The sequence below is a fragment of the Eptesicus fuscus genome, chromosome 2 (genome assembly GCF_027574615.1).
Source record: "Eptesicus fuscus isolate TK198812 chromosome 2, DD_ASM_mEF_20220401, whole genome shotgun sequence".
NCBI lineage: Eukaryota > Metazoa > Chordata > Mammalia > Chiroptera > Vespertilionidae > Eptesicus > Eptesicus fuscus.
Genome location: NC_072474.1, coordinates 61,652,300 through 61,666,516, shown reverse-complemented (window position 1 = coordinate 61,666,516; position 14,217 = coordinate 61,652,300). Strand labels below are relative to the sequence as shown.

At 36.8% G+C, this 14,217-nt stretch overlaps 1 protein-coding gene across 2 annotated transcripts in view; it reads left to right on the top strand.

The window, feature by feature from the left end:
- Positions 1-14,217, top strand: part of ARHGAP24 (Rho GTPase activating protein 24) — a 460,097-nt gene that overhangs the window by 81,101 nt on the left and 364,779 nt on the right. For both annotated transcript variants that reach the window (XM_008143589.3, XM_028148297.2), the window contains exon 2: positions 2,612-2,811. In XM_008143589.3, coding sequence (XP_008141811.2) covers positions 2,612-2,811 — 200 coding nt within the window. The remainder of the gene's footprint in view (positions 1-2,611; positions 2,812-14,217) is intronic.

The following is a 14,217-nucleotide window of genomic DNA, read 5'->3' as shown; positions in this document are numbered from 1 at the left end:
CATATGCCAGACATGGTATGAAGTGCTGAGGATATCTAGTGTCCTTAAGCGTATGGAATTAGAGAGGTGGTAGATTTCAGTGTGCTGGAAGGCACAATAGTTAGAAATGATCAGGCCAGCATTGTCATTTTATAGGTGAAGGGTAGAATTTGAGCCATTTAACTTCTGAAGAAATATCAAGACTCCTCTATAAAAATCATAGTTATTTTAGTAAACCTTAGTTTTACTCATCCGAAATAGTTGTGGCATTATTTTCTCTTGGAGATATGATATGATTTGTTTTCATTTCTGTTTAATGAATTGTTACAATTAGCACTATTAAAATACTTGCTGATGCATTCTGAAGTTATGAAATTAGAGGCAGCATAGCCAGGAGTTCAGTGGGTGATGCTGTCATTGGTTTCACCAGACTTGTAAACAACTTATGTAAGAAGGATTATAAACAATGTTCTAATGTGCACACATTTTTTTCTAAGGAATTAATGGTAGGTATAAACAAAAATGGGCAGTTGTATTTTTACATTATTGATGGTAGGTTTCTAATTACCTTGAAGGATTTTAGAGGAGATTTTTCAAACTTAATAGAAAACATGAATTATAAGAGGAAAGGGGAAAAAAAAAGAGATGGGCCAAAGGAAAGAGTCTGTTGTGCATGGATTCTAGGTGTGTGTGTGTGTGTGTGTGTGTGTGTGTGTGTGTGTGTGTGTTAGAATGTTTGTTTTAAGGAATGCCTTTATAAGTTCAACTTTATAAGTTAAGGTATTTGGTCAAAGAATCAATAGGTGCTGATGAAATAACAACTTGTGTAGATTTGAACAATTTACATACCAGGAGACCAAAACGATTACTTAGAGTGGTCTAAATAAGCATACTTATTATCTAAATTATGTTAAGCATTTACTGTTCATTTAGAGTGAGCTTTACATGGCTCCTTATACTTGGTCAAGAAATGTAAAAGAGATGAGATGAAAGTTCCTGCCCTGAGGGCATAACAAACTCTGAAGCATTGGGCATGATCCAATCTGCACACACATGCACGCACACGATGGAGGAATGCTTCCTGCAGTAAGGTGTTTCTGTCTTGGGAATGCCTTATGCAGCAAAGGAAGTTTCAAGATGTTTTACAGAGATGAATGCCTCTTAGTGAGAAAGATGTTTCGGTTTAAAAAGGAAAAAGTGAATATTGAATGAGACAGATGGTGGTCAAGTGGCCTACTCGAAGCTTAAAGGTGGTTTATAGAGATGGAGATGAAAGCAAGGATGGAGATAGCTTGGAATGCATGCCAATGGAAGAGGCAAAACTACTGAGAAGATGGTTGAGATGCTCACAACCTGATTAATTGGAGCCAAAGTTCTGCTTCATCTCTGTAACTGGGAGGGCAGGACTAAAGTCAGAAACGAAAGGCCCAATAATGAAAGGTCTGACCCAGGAACTTCAAAGAAGAAACTTAAGTAACTAAGGGCGGACAACGGGAACTTCATGGAATTGATAATTAGGACTGTGTACATACAAATCAATGGAAAAAAAAATCAATGGTGAAAAGAAGGACTAGACAAAAAGTCAGCTTGTTTTCTGGAATCAAGCAGAAAAGTAGGAGCTTTGTGCCTGGATATGCCAGAATAGGAATATTCTGTTTTATTACTTAGTCTGAATCTTTATATGCTTATCAAAGATACAAGGGTAAGGGTGGACTTTTCATGAAAATATGCAATATTAGTAAGAATTTGCAGAAAGCCTTTGGGGCAGGAAAATATCTTTAAATCTTAGCCACTTGTCCCTGGTTCTCCCAGAAAGCCACCTCCCCATTTTACTGTGGCAGTTTAGCTTCTCCCCTGTTGATTAAGACTTTTCTCTATAATAAACTCATTTCCTTGCTATGTATAGTGTGTACAGTCCTATACTCCTTCACACATAAACTTGCAACATTATTCATCATGCAATTGACTTAGTCCTAGTATTTGAAGGAAACTCCACTGGCTGAGCTGGGGTCTTTATTTTTTTTTAATTTTATTTTTTTCTCCCTAAACTTTTTCAGCTGCACTAATTCCTGACCATCCAAAGAAACTCTAAACAGGATACACTCTGGGGGAAAGGGGCCAGATACATCTTGAGAAATTTTCACATATGTAAAACAAATGTCTTCCATTGTGGTTTTTAAAATAGTCCCTTTAAACTTTAACATGTGTCAGGCTAGTGTTTGCTCAGATAATCAGACCTGCGCAAATGGGCCCCAATCAGTACACACCAGACACAGAGGCCCATTATCATGAGAGTTATGGTTTTTGTTGGTTGTTTTAGTTTTTTAAAAAATTGCTTCTTAACACATTACCTCCATAACTTTCCTATCTTCAGTTCTGCTTAGTAAAAAAAGGGATGTTATTGCCCGGCTGACTAGCTCACTTAGGGAAGACACAAGGAACTCTTTCCAAGTTTTCCCCAGGCACAATGTTGTCAGGTCTGTGGTTTGCTTCTAGAAACTTGGCAAGTGAGTTGATATACATTTTTCACTCCTCATCCTGTTTTTTTTTTTTTTTTTTTAGGGATAGGAGTGATTTTCAAGAGTGAATATATCAAGCACCTTATTATTTCTTTTGTTTGTTTGCTAAATAGGAAAGTCCATCAGCTTGATAATGGAGGAGAACAATGACTCCGCTGAGAACCCCCAACAAGGCCAAGGGCGGAATAATGCAGTCAAGTGTGGGTGGCTGAGGAAGCAAGGAGGCTTTGTCAAGACTTGGCATACCCGCTGGTTTGTGCTCAAGGGAGATCAGCTATATTATTTCAAAGATGAAGAGGAAACCAAGCCCTTGGTAAGTAAGGAAATAAAAAGCACTGTGGGTCCAATCACTTTAAGAAGTAAAGGGGTTTGCTTGAAACCAATGGTCTCCTTCAGCTCACTGGCATCTTTCATACTTTTTCTCATTGTTTACCTTGGTTTAAGATGATGAACTTGCAAATTGAGGCCAAGAGGCAAATTATATTTGTCTAATATTAATTTTGATTTCTGCGAAGTTGGAACATTATGTCTGAGTCTCTCAAGCAAACTAATTTCTTGAGGAAATGTTAATGGACATCTGCTAGAACATACATATTGTAGCCAAACATCTTTCCTTTTCTCAAAAATAAGTTGGAAGCGAAGGAAGACTGTGAATGTACCTTTCAGTAATTTCTGGGACACCTTTAGTATTAATTCTCTGGGGTGCTTCCCTCCACTTTAACTCATATGAAATATGGATGTGGAGCTAAAGTGAACAATGCTGATACATCCAACCAGCATACACAATATACTCTGGGAAGAGTTTCTATGTTTCTTTGTGGTTCCTAAGTATTCTTTTACTTGCTTACTTACTTAGTCATTTTCTCAGCCACAAATCTCTAGGCTATGATGAGAGAAGAAAAATCTCTTTCTCTCCCTGTAGCTACAAGGATTTTGTTTAGCTCTGGTCATTGCTTATCAGTTGATGAAAGGAGCTGTGAACTGAGGCATTGCATCACCTATGTGTTTTTCCTTCCTTTACATCTATATGATATATGAATAAGAGAAGAAACATTTTAGATTAGTTTACGTAAGTATCCCTAACAGTATGGTCTTGTGGCTAGTTCCCTTGTGTTAAAGTTCAATAACTTAAGAAGTAATTTGGGTCAGCGCTCTGCTTTAGTATTTTGAATTCCTCAGACATTATAATTTCACAGTTTTTATTAATCTAATTGAATTAGATAAAAGTAGTAATGCCAATTCATACTCCAAACCTCAGTCATTATTTGAAAATACTATGATTTTTTTAGCATTTACCAGAGCCAGGCATTAGACTAAGAATTATTTATATTGTTTTATGAAATGCTTAAAATAATTCTATGAGGTAAGATTATCTTCATGTATGCATTCGGAGACCAAGGTTTAGGTACAATGCAGATTACCCAAAGTTAGACAGTTTTGCCTTTAAATAAGTCTAAGTTCCCGTGGCCTCAGCCAAAGACCTCATGAATAATTAGTGAGAATATTCCATATTGGGATCATGACAGTTATAGCGCATTTCTATACCTGTTATTGCATTCATCATAGCAAACCAGTAGAGAATCTGAGATTATCATTACAGATGAAGAAATAGAGATAGCAAGTGAGATAACCAAGATCTGTAGAGATAGAAGCAAAGCAGTAGTCTTTTGTTTCTCATCTCATACTCAAGTGTTCTTTTCTCATTGCACCATGTTTTATACTATGTAATAGTCATATAAATATATTATCTTGAACATATAATCATTTTACTAAACTGAGAAAAAGGGATCAGGTTAATGTGAAAAATCACGGAACATCGGGGATCCAATATGGGGACTTTGATATGGAAGAACACATTGAAATAAATAGGAGTATGAGTAAGATTCAATGTTTCATCCCGTGGACTCTTCAGGTGAACTGGATTGTTAACCAGGGTGAGTATGAATTAAATGACTAATTAGGTCTGATCCTGGACCTAAACAAAGGATTAGGGGAGTGAACAGAGAATGCAGGAGCTGAATGAGTGGCGAACTGAAAGCAGACCTAACAAAAGTTCTCTTTGGTGAGCTTCATGTACCTTCTAGTACTGAAGGTAGGATACAATGGATCAAGCCTGAGTTCAATGTTTCTAAAGTGTGAGGACTTGCAGGTTTCAGAGAATATGTAAATGAACCCCCCCTTTGAGGAACTCTGCCCCAAGCTGTTCAAAGAGGGTGTCATCTTATTGCTTTGGCTGTGCTTCTCTATGTAATTTCTCAGGTCTGTCTCGTCACAGATAGTATTCTGTGCAGTGTCCTTAACTTTAATAAACATTTGAAAATATAAATAAGAAAATGCAAAAACTTCTGATTAATGCAAAAGAAAATTGGCCTTAAAATGAAAATTACTTTTTATAATATGTCTAAGGTAAGTTGTTTTTTTCATATTAGTATGCCAGTAGTATTTGTAGACTTATAATAACTGAAATGTACAAAATAGAATTGTATTGACAAGAAAGTACTAATTCTTATACAAATCAAACATAGCCTACCATCATTCCTCAAAACGTTTTCTTAAGTAACGAACAAAAAAGAGTTTCTCCCTTCTGGTGCACAGCAGGGTGAAACACTAAACACCTAGAATTGCAATGGAGAAATTGGAGTTGCTTTATTGCTGGGTGAGAATGGGAAGTTATTGCTCAAAACCTGAACTCCTGAAGGCTTACAAGCAGAGGGTTTTAAGCAGTTACAGAGAACAGGAATCGCTGGTTGGGCAAGTTTCAATTGGAAGATTTTGGAACTGACCATTTATGGTGAGGCGCGTCAGCACTGGATCTTCCTGGATCCTTTGCTTCTTAAAGGGTTCCAGTGTTCAAGGTCCAGTCAAGTCCCAATCCTTTGGGTCTGACGGGAAGGGTCAAGACTTTGCCTTGGGGCAGCTGTGGGACAGCGGTGGCACATTCGCAGTGCTGTCTCTGTAAAATGCCTCAAGAACTGTCTTGATCACCAAGCTGCTTAAAGCAAGCAGAACCAGTGGTCAATGTGATTTGTGTGCTGTTTCATTAATTTTTCTTTCTATATACTATTTATTAAAGATTTGCTACTAAAGCAGTAAAATTTTGGGATAAATAGCTTATACACATGGGATAAATAGTATATATATATATACTGTATATTTTATCACATTTCACAGCAGTACAAGCATTGTGAATTTTAACACTGTACTTTTAAATTTTAATCTTTCACATTGAGGTTTAAACACGTGCAAACAGAATCAGATTAAAAGCCAGCAATTTCTATATCAGAGGGCACTTAGTAAGTTTAAATAACCATATACTTGCCTATGCATAGACTAATTCCTTCCTTTAAAGTAGATTCTGTAAGTGAGGGTAGGTGCTGTCACACTGTAAGCGCTAAAACATATTTTTGGATTAGTTGGTAAGTGAGTCAGTAAAAGTCTATAGCCATGTGGGGGGAGGCCAGAACCAGGCACTGTGAGTAGTATTGACTATTCTCAGCTTCATACATCAAAATCACAACTCTGTATTTACAACAAGGATGTTTAAATCACATTAAATAAATTATGTAGTGATAATTATAGAATAACTTTTAAAGAATTGATCATCTCAATGCAGAACAATTGAACACCTTGAAAAATGTTTACATTGGGAAATAAGTAGTTTTCATTAAAAGCCCTCATTTTATAGACAGTGTATGTATGCGTTAATGTGTTTGTGTGTATATATGTGTGTATTGACCAAAGGGTAGTAATGAATGGCACATGAGGAACTAGAAATATCTATAATAGAACTTTCATTGAGTTTCTCAACAACTCAATAAAGAGAGGAAATTCTATTATTAAGCTTGTTATTAAAAACTACCCAGCTGTTGAGGAAAACATGTAGGGTGGGCAAAAAGTTTATAGTGTTCATGTGGAAAATAATACAATAATTAATAACTAAGAATACAAGAATAAACTCCGTGTCTCACGTACTCACAACTATAAACATAGTTTTACCTCACCCTGTATAAGCAAAATTATAATTGGACAGGCTACCATGTAAGTCAGGCGTCCTCAAACTACGGCCCATGGGCCACGGCCCGTTGAGGACATTTATCCAGCCTGCCGGGTGTTTTTGCCATTTTGTTTTTTTACTTCAAAATAAGATATGTGCAGTGTGCATAGGAATTTGTTCATAGTTTTTTGTGTTTGTTTGTTTTTTTTAACTATAGTCTGGCCCTCCAATGGTCTGAGGGACAGTGAACTGGCCCCCTGTTTAAAAAGTTTGAGGATCCCTGATGTAAGTACTGAAGGGTCTGAAAACACAGGTATAATTAGTGCCAGGAGTGAGTGGTGGGTGACTCTGTCTTAAGGGGCTGGGAAAGGCTGCACAAAGCAAGAGTGACCCTTACCTGGGTTGGTGGGCATTTTCCAGGTACATGAATTCGGAAAAGAATTCAGAATAGAAGAAAGACATGGAGTTGTAAAGTTAACATCTGTGGGTAGTTCCATATTGAGAAGGAAGTGAAAGGACAAGAAATGGGATTAGAGAGATAGGTGGAGCCACAACACAGTGGGATGCATGTGTTGCACAAAGAGAACGGATTCTCTGGTAGGCAAAGCAAAGTTATTTTCATAACACCTGTGCTATTCTTCAAGCTACAAAACTGCACAAATTTGTTAGAAAGAAATAATGGCAGCTGTTTCCAGTTGTATTAGTCTGAAAGGCTGCCATAAAAAAAAAAACTGAGGGGCTTGATTAACGGAAATTTATTCTCTCACAGTTGTGGAGGCTGGAAGTCCAAGATCAAGGTGCTTCCAGAGTTGGTTTCTGGTGAGGCCTCTCTTCTTGACTTGCAGACAATCTCCTTCCCTCTGTGTCCTCGCATGGCCTTTTCTCTGAGCATGGGAGAGTAAGATAGCTCTGATATCTCTTCTGCTTATAAGGACAGAAATATTAGTAGATTGGCCTCACCATTAATGTCTCATTTAACTTAATTATCTCCTTAGAGGCCCATCTCCAAACACAGCCACTTAAAGGTATTTTGACTTCAACATGTGATTTGAGGTAGGAGGGCAAATTCAGTCCATAACACTTAATATGTTGTAAAACTATGCTGATGAATATAATTTTTCACTTAGGTTTTCCTTCTACCTATAGCATCAACTTTTATGTTTACTAGAACCTAATGTATCTGTTTTACTGCATTGTATACTTAATTACTTGTTCTTTTTCAAATTGTACCTTGGTCTCCAAATATTCCATAACTTGCACAAGTGTGAGAACCCAGAAAGTCTCACGGCCACTTTTCTTGTACATTCTTTTTGAGTAAAAGTCAAAAGTGATTCTAGGTACTCCTCTCTCAGGAGAGAGTGCCTGATTTGTAAACAAGACTTTCCCAGACCTTAGCCAGGGTGCCCCCAAATGGAACTATTTTATATTTAAGATAAACCAAGCTAAAATGTTTAGTATTTTATAATTTTAAAAATAGAAAACACTTCAGTTCTTCAGGGCCAAAACTATTCCCAGAAACCACTTTCTACAGTGTTTACCCTTACATAGATACAGATTTTATTCATAACTGATTTTAAAAATAAAGTTGATTTTGGTTGTTTATGAAAAACAAAATACAGAAAAATGATGTACCGTATGCAGCCAATTTTTGAACATACGTTAATACATTCATAATGTCTGTCACTCATAGGCCACCACCATAAGAATTTACACTACTGTATTTTTCCAGCGTTTAGGTAACATTTTATTTTGTTTTTTAATCTCTAAAATAAAGTCATATTTGTATTTGAAAAAAACAAGTTAAAAATTATACTATAGAGAAGAATCTATTTTAAAAAGATCTCCCACCCTGGCCAGTGTGGCTCAGTTGGTTGAGCAGCATCCCATGCACCAAAATATTGACTGATTCTCGGGTTGCAGGCTCAATCCCTAGTAGGGGGCATACAGCCCATCCATGTTTCTCACATTGTTTCTCTCTCTAAAACCAATAAAAACATTAAAAAACAGATCTATCCACCTACACATCCTTTGGGTTTTGAATAGCTATTTAAACAGTTTTAAAAACATTTAAACAGGGTTTGTGACAATATCTGTTTGGCTATTTTTTTGAATAATTATGATAAATGACTGTGGCCTTAATTATAGACACTATAACATGTGGGAATCAACTGAGTCAGAGAGAAAGTATGTTTATTATAGTTATCCTAAATAAGTGTAGGTATTGTTAAACGAATCCAGTAATAAATATCTAGTGCCTTTTTGGAACCATCTGTTTTACTTCTATCATGACACGTATTGTTACTTAAATAATAGCTAAGTATCAAATTAGTGAATGTCTCTGACATACCCTTGGTACTAGAATTTGACGCTGGAAAGCATTGATTTTTAGAAGCCAGTCTGAGACTCCTAATAAAATGACTAAAATCCAAATAGGCACCAACCCAATTAATCTAGTCTAGACTTTCTACAATAGATATTGATCCAATTGTGTGGGGAGGCTTTTTCTGGACATGATGAAGATGACACTGTTAGATCACAATGGATTTTCTTAACTTAGAGAACAAAGTGATTTTGAGTGAATTTTAACCTGAGGCCTGACCTCTAAATGTGCACGAATTGATTACTGATTTAAGAATAAGCTCTAATTTTATATATTTAATGAAACTGGTGAGTTAATGAAATCTAAAATTCTCTAAGGCAACTGCTGTTCTCTTTTAAAATATATGAGCCAGAAGAAGCCAAAACCCTGTTTATGTGATTAAAGTAACACTAGAAACCTTAAAACTTGGATTTTATCTTCAAATCTAAAACTGAATTTCTATGTATCATTTAAGTTTCTTGTACTTAAAAGGGCAGACAAGATGGTATTCTGCATCATCATTCTTAGTTCTTTCCTGAATATGATTATATCAAGAGATAGTATTATTAACATAAAATATTATTTTATTCTGTTAGTAGTTGGACAATTTTTTATTGCTTGCATAAGTTATTTAGGAATGGAATTTATTTATATTGGAGTGGTCAAAACTTGGGCTTTTGAGTCTAATTGTTTGTGTTGAATCTTAATTCACCACTTAATAATTCTGACGCATTGGGCAATGAATAAGCTGATTTAAGCTTTATTTTACTAAACTTTACAATGAGATAATAATAATACATACCTTGGGATATCATTAAGAGTATTAAATAAAATAATTTATGCAAAGGATCTTAGAAAGCAGTAGCACATAATAAGCATTAAATAAATACTAGCCATTTTATACTATTAATATGACAAAAACAGAATTTATTTCTTAAAGTATTCAACTACTCATTCATCCACTTGTGTGTATTTTTTTATTCATCATATATTTATAAATTTCTAATGTGCATACCAATGCTATAAAGATTTAAAAAGAAGAAGCTTATTTCTTTCCGAAGTGATTCTAGGTTAAGTGAAGGGAGTCTGCCTTAAATGATTGTTTAGAAACTTAGACTGCCAATGATTTTGCAGTTTTAACTTTTGGCTTCCACATTCACCATGGGGTCATTTCCTTCCCAGATTTAGAAGAGGGGATATAAAAGAAAGTATTGCATAGAAGGTTTAGAGGGACAGGTATGGTGATAGCTCTTATCACTTCTGTGCACATTCCGTTGGATAGAACTGAGTCACATGATCATACCTAACGGCATAGGAGGTTGGACATGTAGCCTTGCTTTATCCTGGGAGCAGAGGAGAACATGGGTATTGAAAAAGAGCAGTCTCTGCCTCAGGTGATCAAATCATTCCAAACATCCATGAAGATGGTGTTAAATTCCAAAGGATGTTATAGATAATTGTAGTTACTGTACAATGCAATGGCTATTTTAATAAGGAAAATACAAGGAACCACTGGAGGCCATTGTAGGGGCACTTAAAAATACTTTAAGGTTCAAAAGAAAATATATTTAACCTGAGAATTGGAGGAGGATATAGCTTTTGGCAGGGATGGGGTATGTGGCAGACTAAAAGGTGTAGGCCATGGTCCTTCAGTAGATTTTTGGGGAATTGACAATGGTCACGTGGTCAAGTATTTCAGTACTAAAGAATAAGACAACCAGTAATGAGAGATGAATTTGGAGAAGTAAGCACAGAAAGTATGAGTCCAGTAAAGCGTGTTAAGGATTGTATATTTTATCTTGACATTTTACATTTCCCCTGTATTTATGTGTCCTTTTCCTTGATTTAATAGCTTAGCACTAAATATAGGGATCATTCTGTCTATTGTTCATTGCGAAGGAATTCACAATGCCCACCTATCCAAAAAGACCTCCTCTGACAGTCCTGCAATTCTGTCTGTTGTTCCTATTTAGTACTGCCTATTTTGTCTTAATGACATAATCTCTGGAAAGATTATTAAAAAGCAACTGTGCTACAGATAAATGCTTCTAGCACCTCTTATTACCTAAGCAAGAATTGTGGGAATGCCGGCCAAGTCACTTTTGACTGTAGGAGGAAGAACCGAGAAGCTCTGTGGCTGCTGGAGAGGGCACCGGTGGTGAAGAGCAGCAGAGGATGTCTTTCTTGGACAAAGGCAGACATTGGTGGGAGGGGCATGGTGGCCAGAGGGACCGCAGTGTGAGAGAAATATCATAGTCATACTTTTCTCCAGAACTGTTGATCCAGAATGGGCATTTCCCTGGGAAGCAGTTGAGCTCAGTTGTTTTATATACAAATTCAGGAGTCAGACTGCCTGGGCTCAGTCTAGACTCATAGAGGAATACCACTCAGGTTTCCACCAGGATGTGTCCTTTATTACTCACACAGAGCTCTCATTTCTGACACTTCTGGTCACCAAATTTGGGGTTGGGGCTTCCTCCACACCAAGAAATCCTCTAAGACACCATCTGGGTGTCCTAGTCCCCCACCACTTCAGATGCCAATTGTAAGGAGTAGGTCCTCAGGTTACTCACAACTTCTGTCTGGCTTGACTACAAATGGGAAGTTCCCATAAGTCACCTTCTTGGGTTTGATTAACTTGCTAAAGCAGCTTACAAAACTGAGGGAAACATTTAAGAACATTTACCAGTTTATTAAAGGATATAATAAAAGACACAGATGAACAGCCATGGAAGCTTCATCATGCAGGCCTAATCAATTATTAACTTTATTTCAAGCTCCAATCTCCTCTTTGGTGGATAGAGGGATGGGCTGAAAATTCTAAACTTCCGATCATGGCTTGGTATTTCTGACCATAGCCCCATCCAGAAGCCATCTAGAAGCCTATCCAGAGTAGCTTTATTAGAATAAGAGACATTTCTATCAGCCATGAAATTACAAGGATTCCTGTCAGGAACCAAGGTCAGAGCCCAAATATTATTAAAAAAAGATGCTGCTAATACTCTTATCACTTAGGGAATTACAAGGGTTTTAGGAACTCTGTGCCAGGAACCAGGGGCAAAGGCCAATATATCTACTTTCTATTATCTCACAACTCCATCACTAGTTATAGGCCTTGGTTAGTTACTAGTTACTTACTTGGTAAAGTACTTCTCTGAAAGATGTAAATAATAATAATACCCATTTCACAGAGTAATTGTTAGCAAACATGAAATGATGTTTTCAGAATACTTACACAGTACCTATCCACATATTCAACACTCACTAAATATTAACTATTGTTGTTACTGTCATTATCATCACCAGCATTTTTACCATCTTTGACCATAAGGATACCCTGACACATCAGTTTAGAAGTCAGGATCTGTAATATACACCTTGTTACTTGAATAATGAAGGAAATAACAGATGATCAGTTCATGTAAGTAATGCTAACCTCAGAGCAGAGGAGAACTTGTTTTCACTTGTGACCTATGCTGCCAAAACACTGAACTCATGGAAAGAGTATTAAAAAAACAATGCTCACCTTTGTAGTATGTCTTATTTTTTTTGCTTAAATTACATTTTGGGCTCCTTCAAAGCTTATTAAAATGATTATGATGACAGCCAAAGAGACTTGAATGATTCCCTTTGCAAAACTGGACCTCCCAGAGAGAAGCAGCCCTGGTTTTCTTGCCTCATGCACAGCATGTACCCAAGTAAGCACATGTATCTGTTCAATACCAATTTGCATAAAGAACTACTGGAGCAGAGTACCTTGAGTTCTGCTTCTAACATTTACTCATATTGACTGAAGACTTTTGTATTTGTGATGCAGTTCAATATACAGAACCAAATAGTCCATAGATGGACTTTCCCTATCTTATTAGAATAACAGGCATATTTCAATTATCCCAAGTACTGGAGAAGAAAAATTTTGGGGAGGAAAAGAATGAGTGAAAATGCAATTTGAACATTTACATTTTTAGTGTTTAGAGTAATGTATTTTAAAAAGTTCCTTTAAAAAAATCTTTATTGTTGAAAGTATTATTGCACATGTCCCCCTTTTTTTCTACATTGACCCCTTCTAGCCTCCCGCAGGTCTTCACTACACTATTGTCTGTGTCCATGGGTTATGCATATGTTTATTGGTTTATTTGGTTTATCTCCCCGTAACCTATGAATATTTGAATAGTGCTACTTACTCTTTTAGGTTTCTTTTGGGCACTTTATCTTCCTGTCTTTTCTTCTTTAGCTTTATCCTTTCCAAATCCAGCTGCTCTCTATTTTCTCTAGCACTAGCACTATTACCATATGTTCATTCATTCAATGGCAATTTATCAATTGTAAACTACATACATTGTAATTTAGAAAACATTTGATCACATTTTATGTTAAAGGATTAAATCCCAGATGCAGGAGTTATTATTCCCACTTTCTGGAATTTGGCTCCTTTCCCTTAGCATAATGTCTTCAAGGTTCAGCCATGTTGTAGCATGTATTCATACTTCCTTTCTTTATATGGTGGAATAATATTCCATTGTATCAACAATCCACATTTTGTTTATCCATTCCTCAGTTGACATACATTTGAGTTGTTTCTACTTTTGGAGTATTATAAATAATACTTTGAACATTCACAAACAAGTTTTTGTGTGGACCTTTTTCCCCTGCTTTAGCTCTCAGAATGGGCAGTACACTTGCTGGAATCTCATTACCTGGAGAACTACCTTCCCTGGTTAAATGTGAGCTCCTGGAAATTCATTCCTGGTTGCCATGACAAATGTGGTATTGCAGCCTCCTCCACATGGCCACAGAATTTTATCTGCCTTGCATCTTTCTCTAGTTCTCTCATCCATTACTCAGGGACAGGTGCAGAGCAGCCGAAGCAATGACAAACGGAGGAGTGAGCTGCCAGACTGCCCATCTGCTAGTGATTCTCCTGGTGTTTCTTTTCCCTTGACCTGAGAGAGTCAGGGCTTCCTGAAGACATCTTTTCACAGATGGGAAGCAGAAGATAGGTGTGGTGCTGGCCACAGTGGTGGTATCTGGTTGGATTGGATTCTATTCTTCTTAGAACTGCAAGGCACTTAGCGTATCTTTATTTCTGTTTTTTTTTTTTGTTGTTGTTGTTGCAGAAATCATTCTGGGACAATAGGATAATTCTTACTCAGCACCTTATTATAAAAACTTATACTTTTACATTTTTTTCAACTACAACTCCCAGTCAAATGTACATCCATTTTTCTCCCAGATAAATGGGACTAACATTCTCTCATTAACAACTAGAGGCTTGGTGCATGAAATTTGTGCATGGGTAGGGTCCCTAGGCCTGGCTGGTGATCAGGGCCAACTGGGGCCTTCCAGCTGTCGGCCAAGGCCTCCCT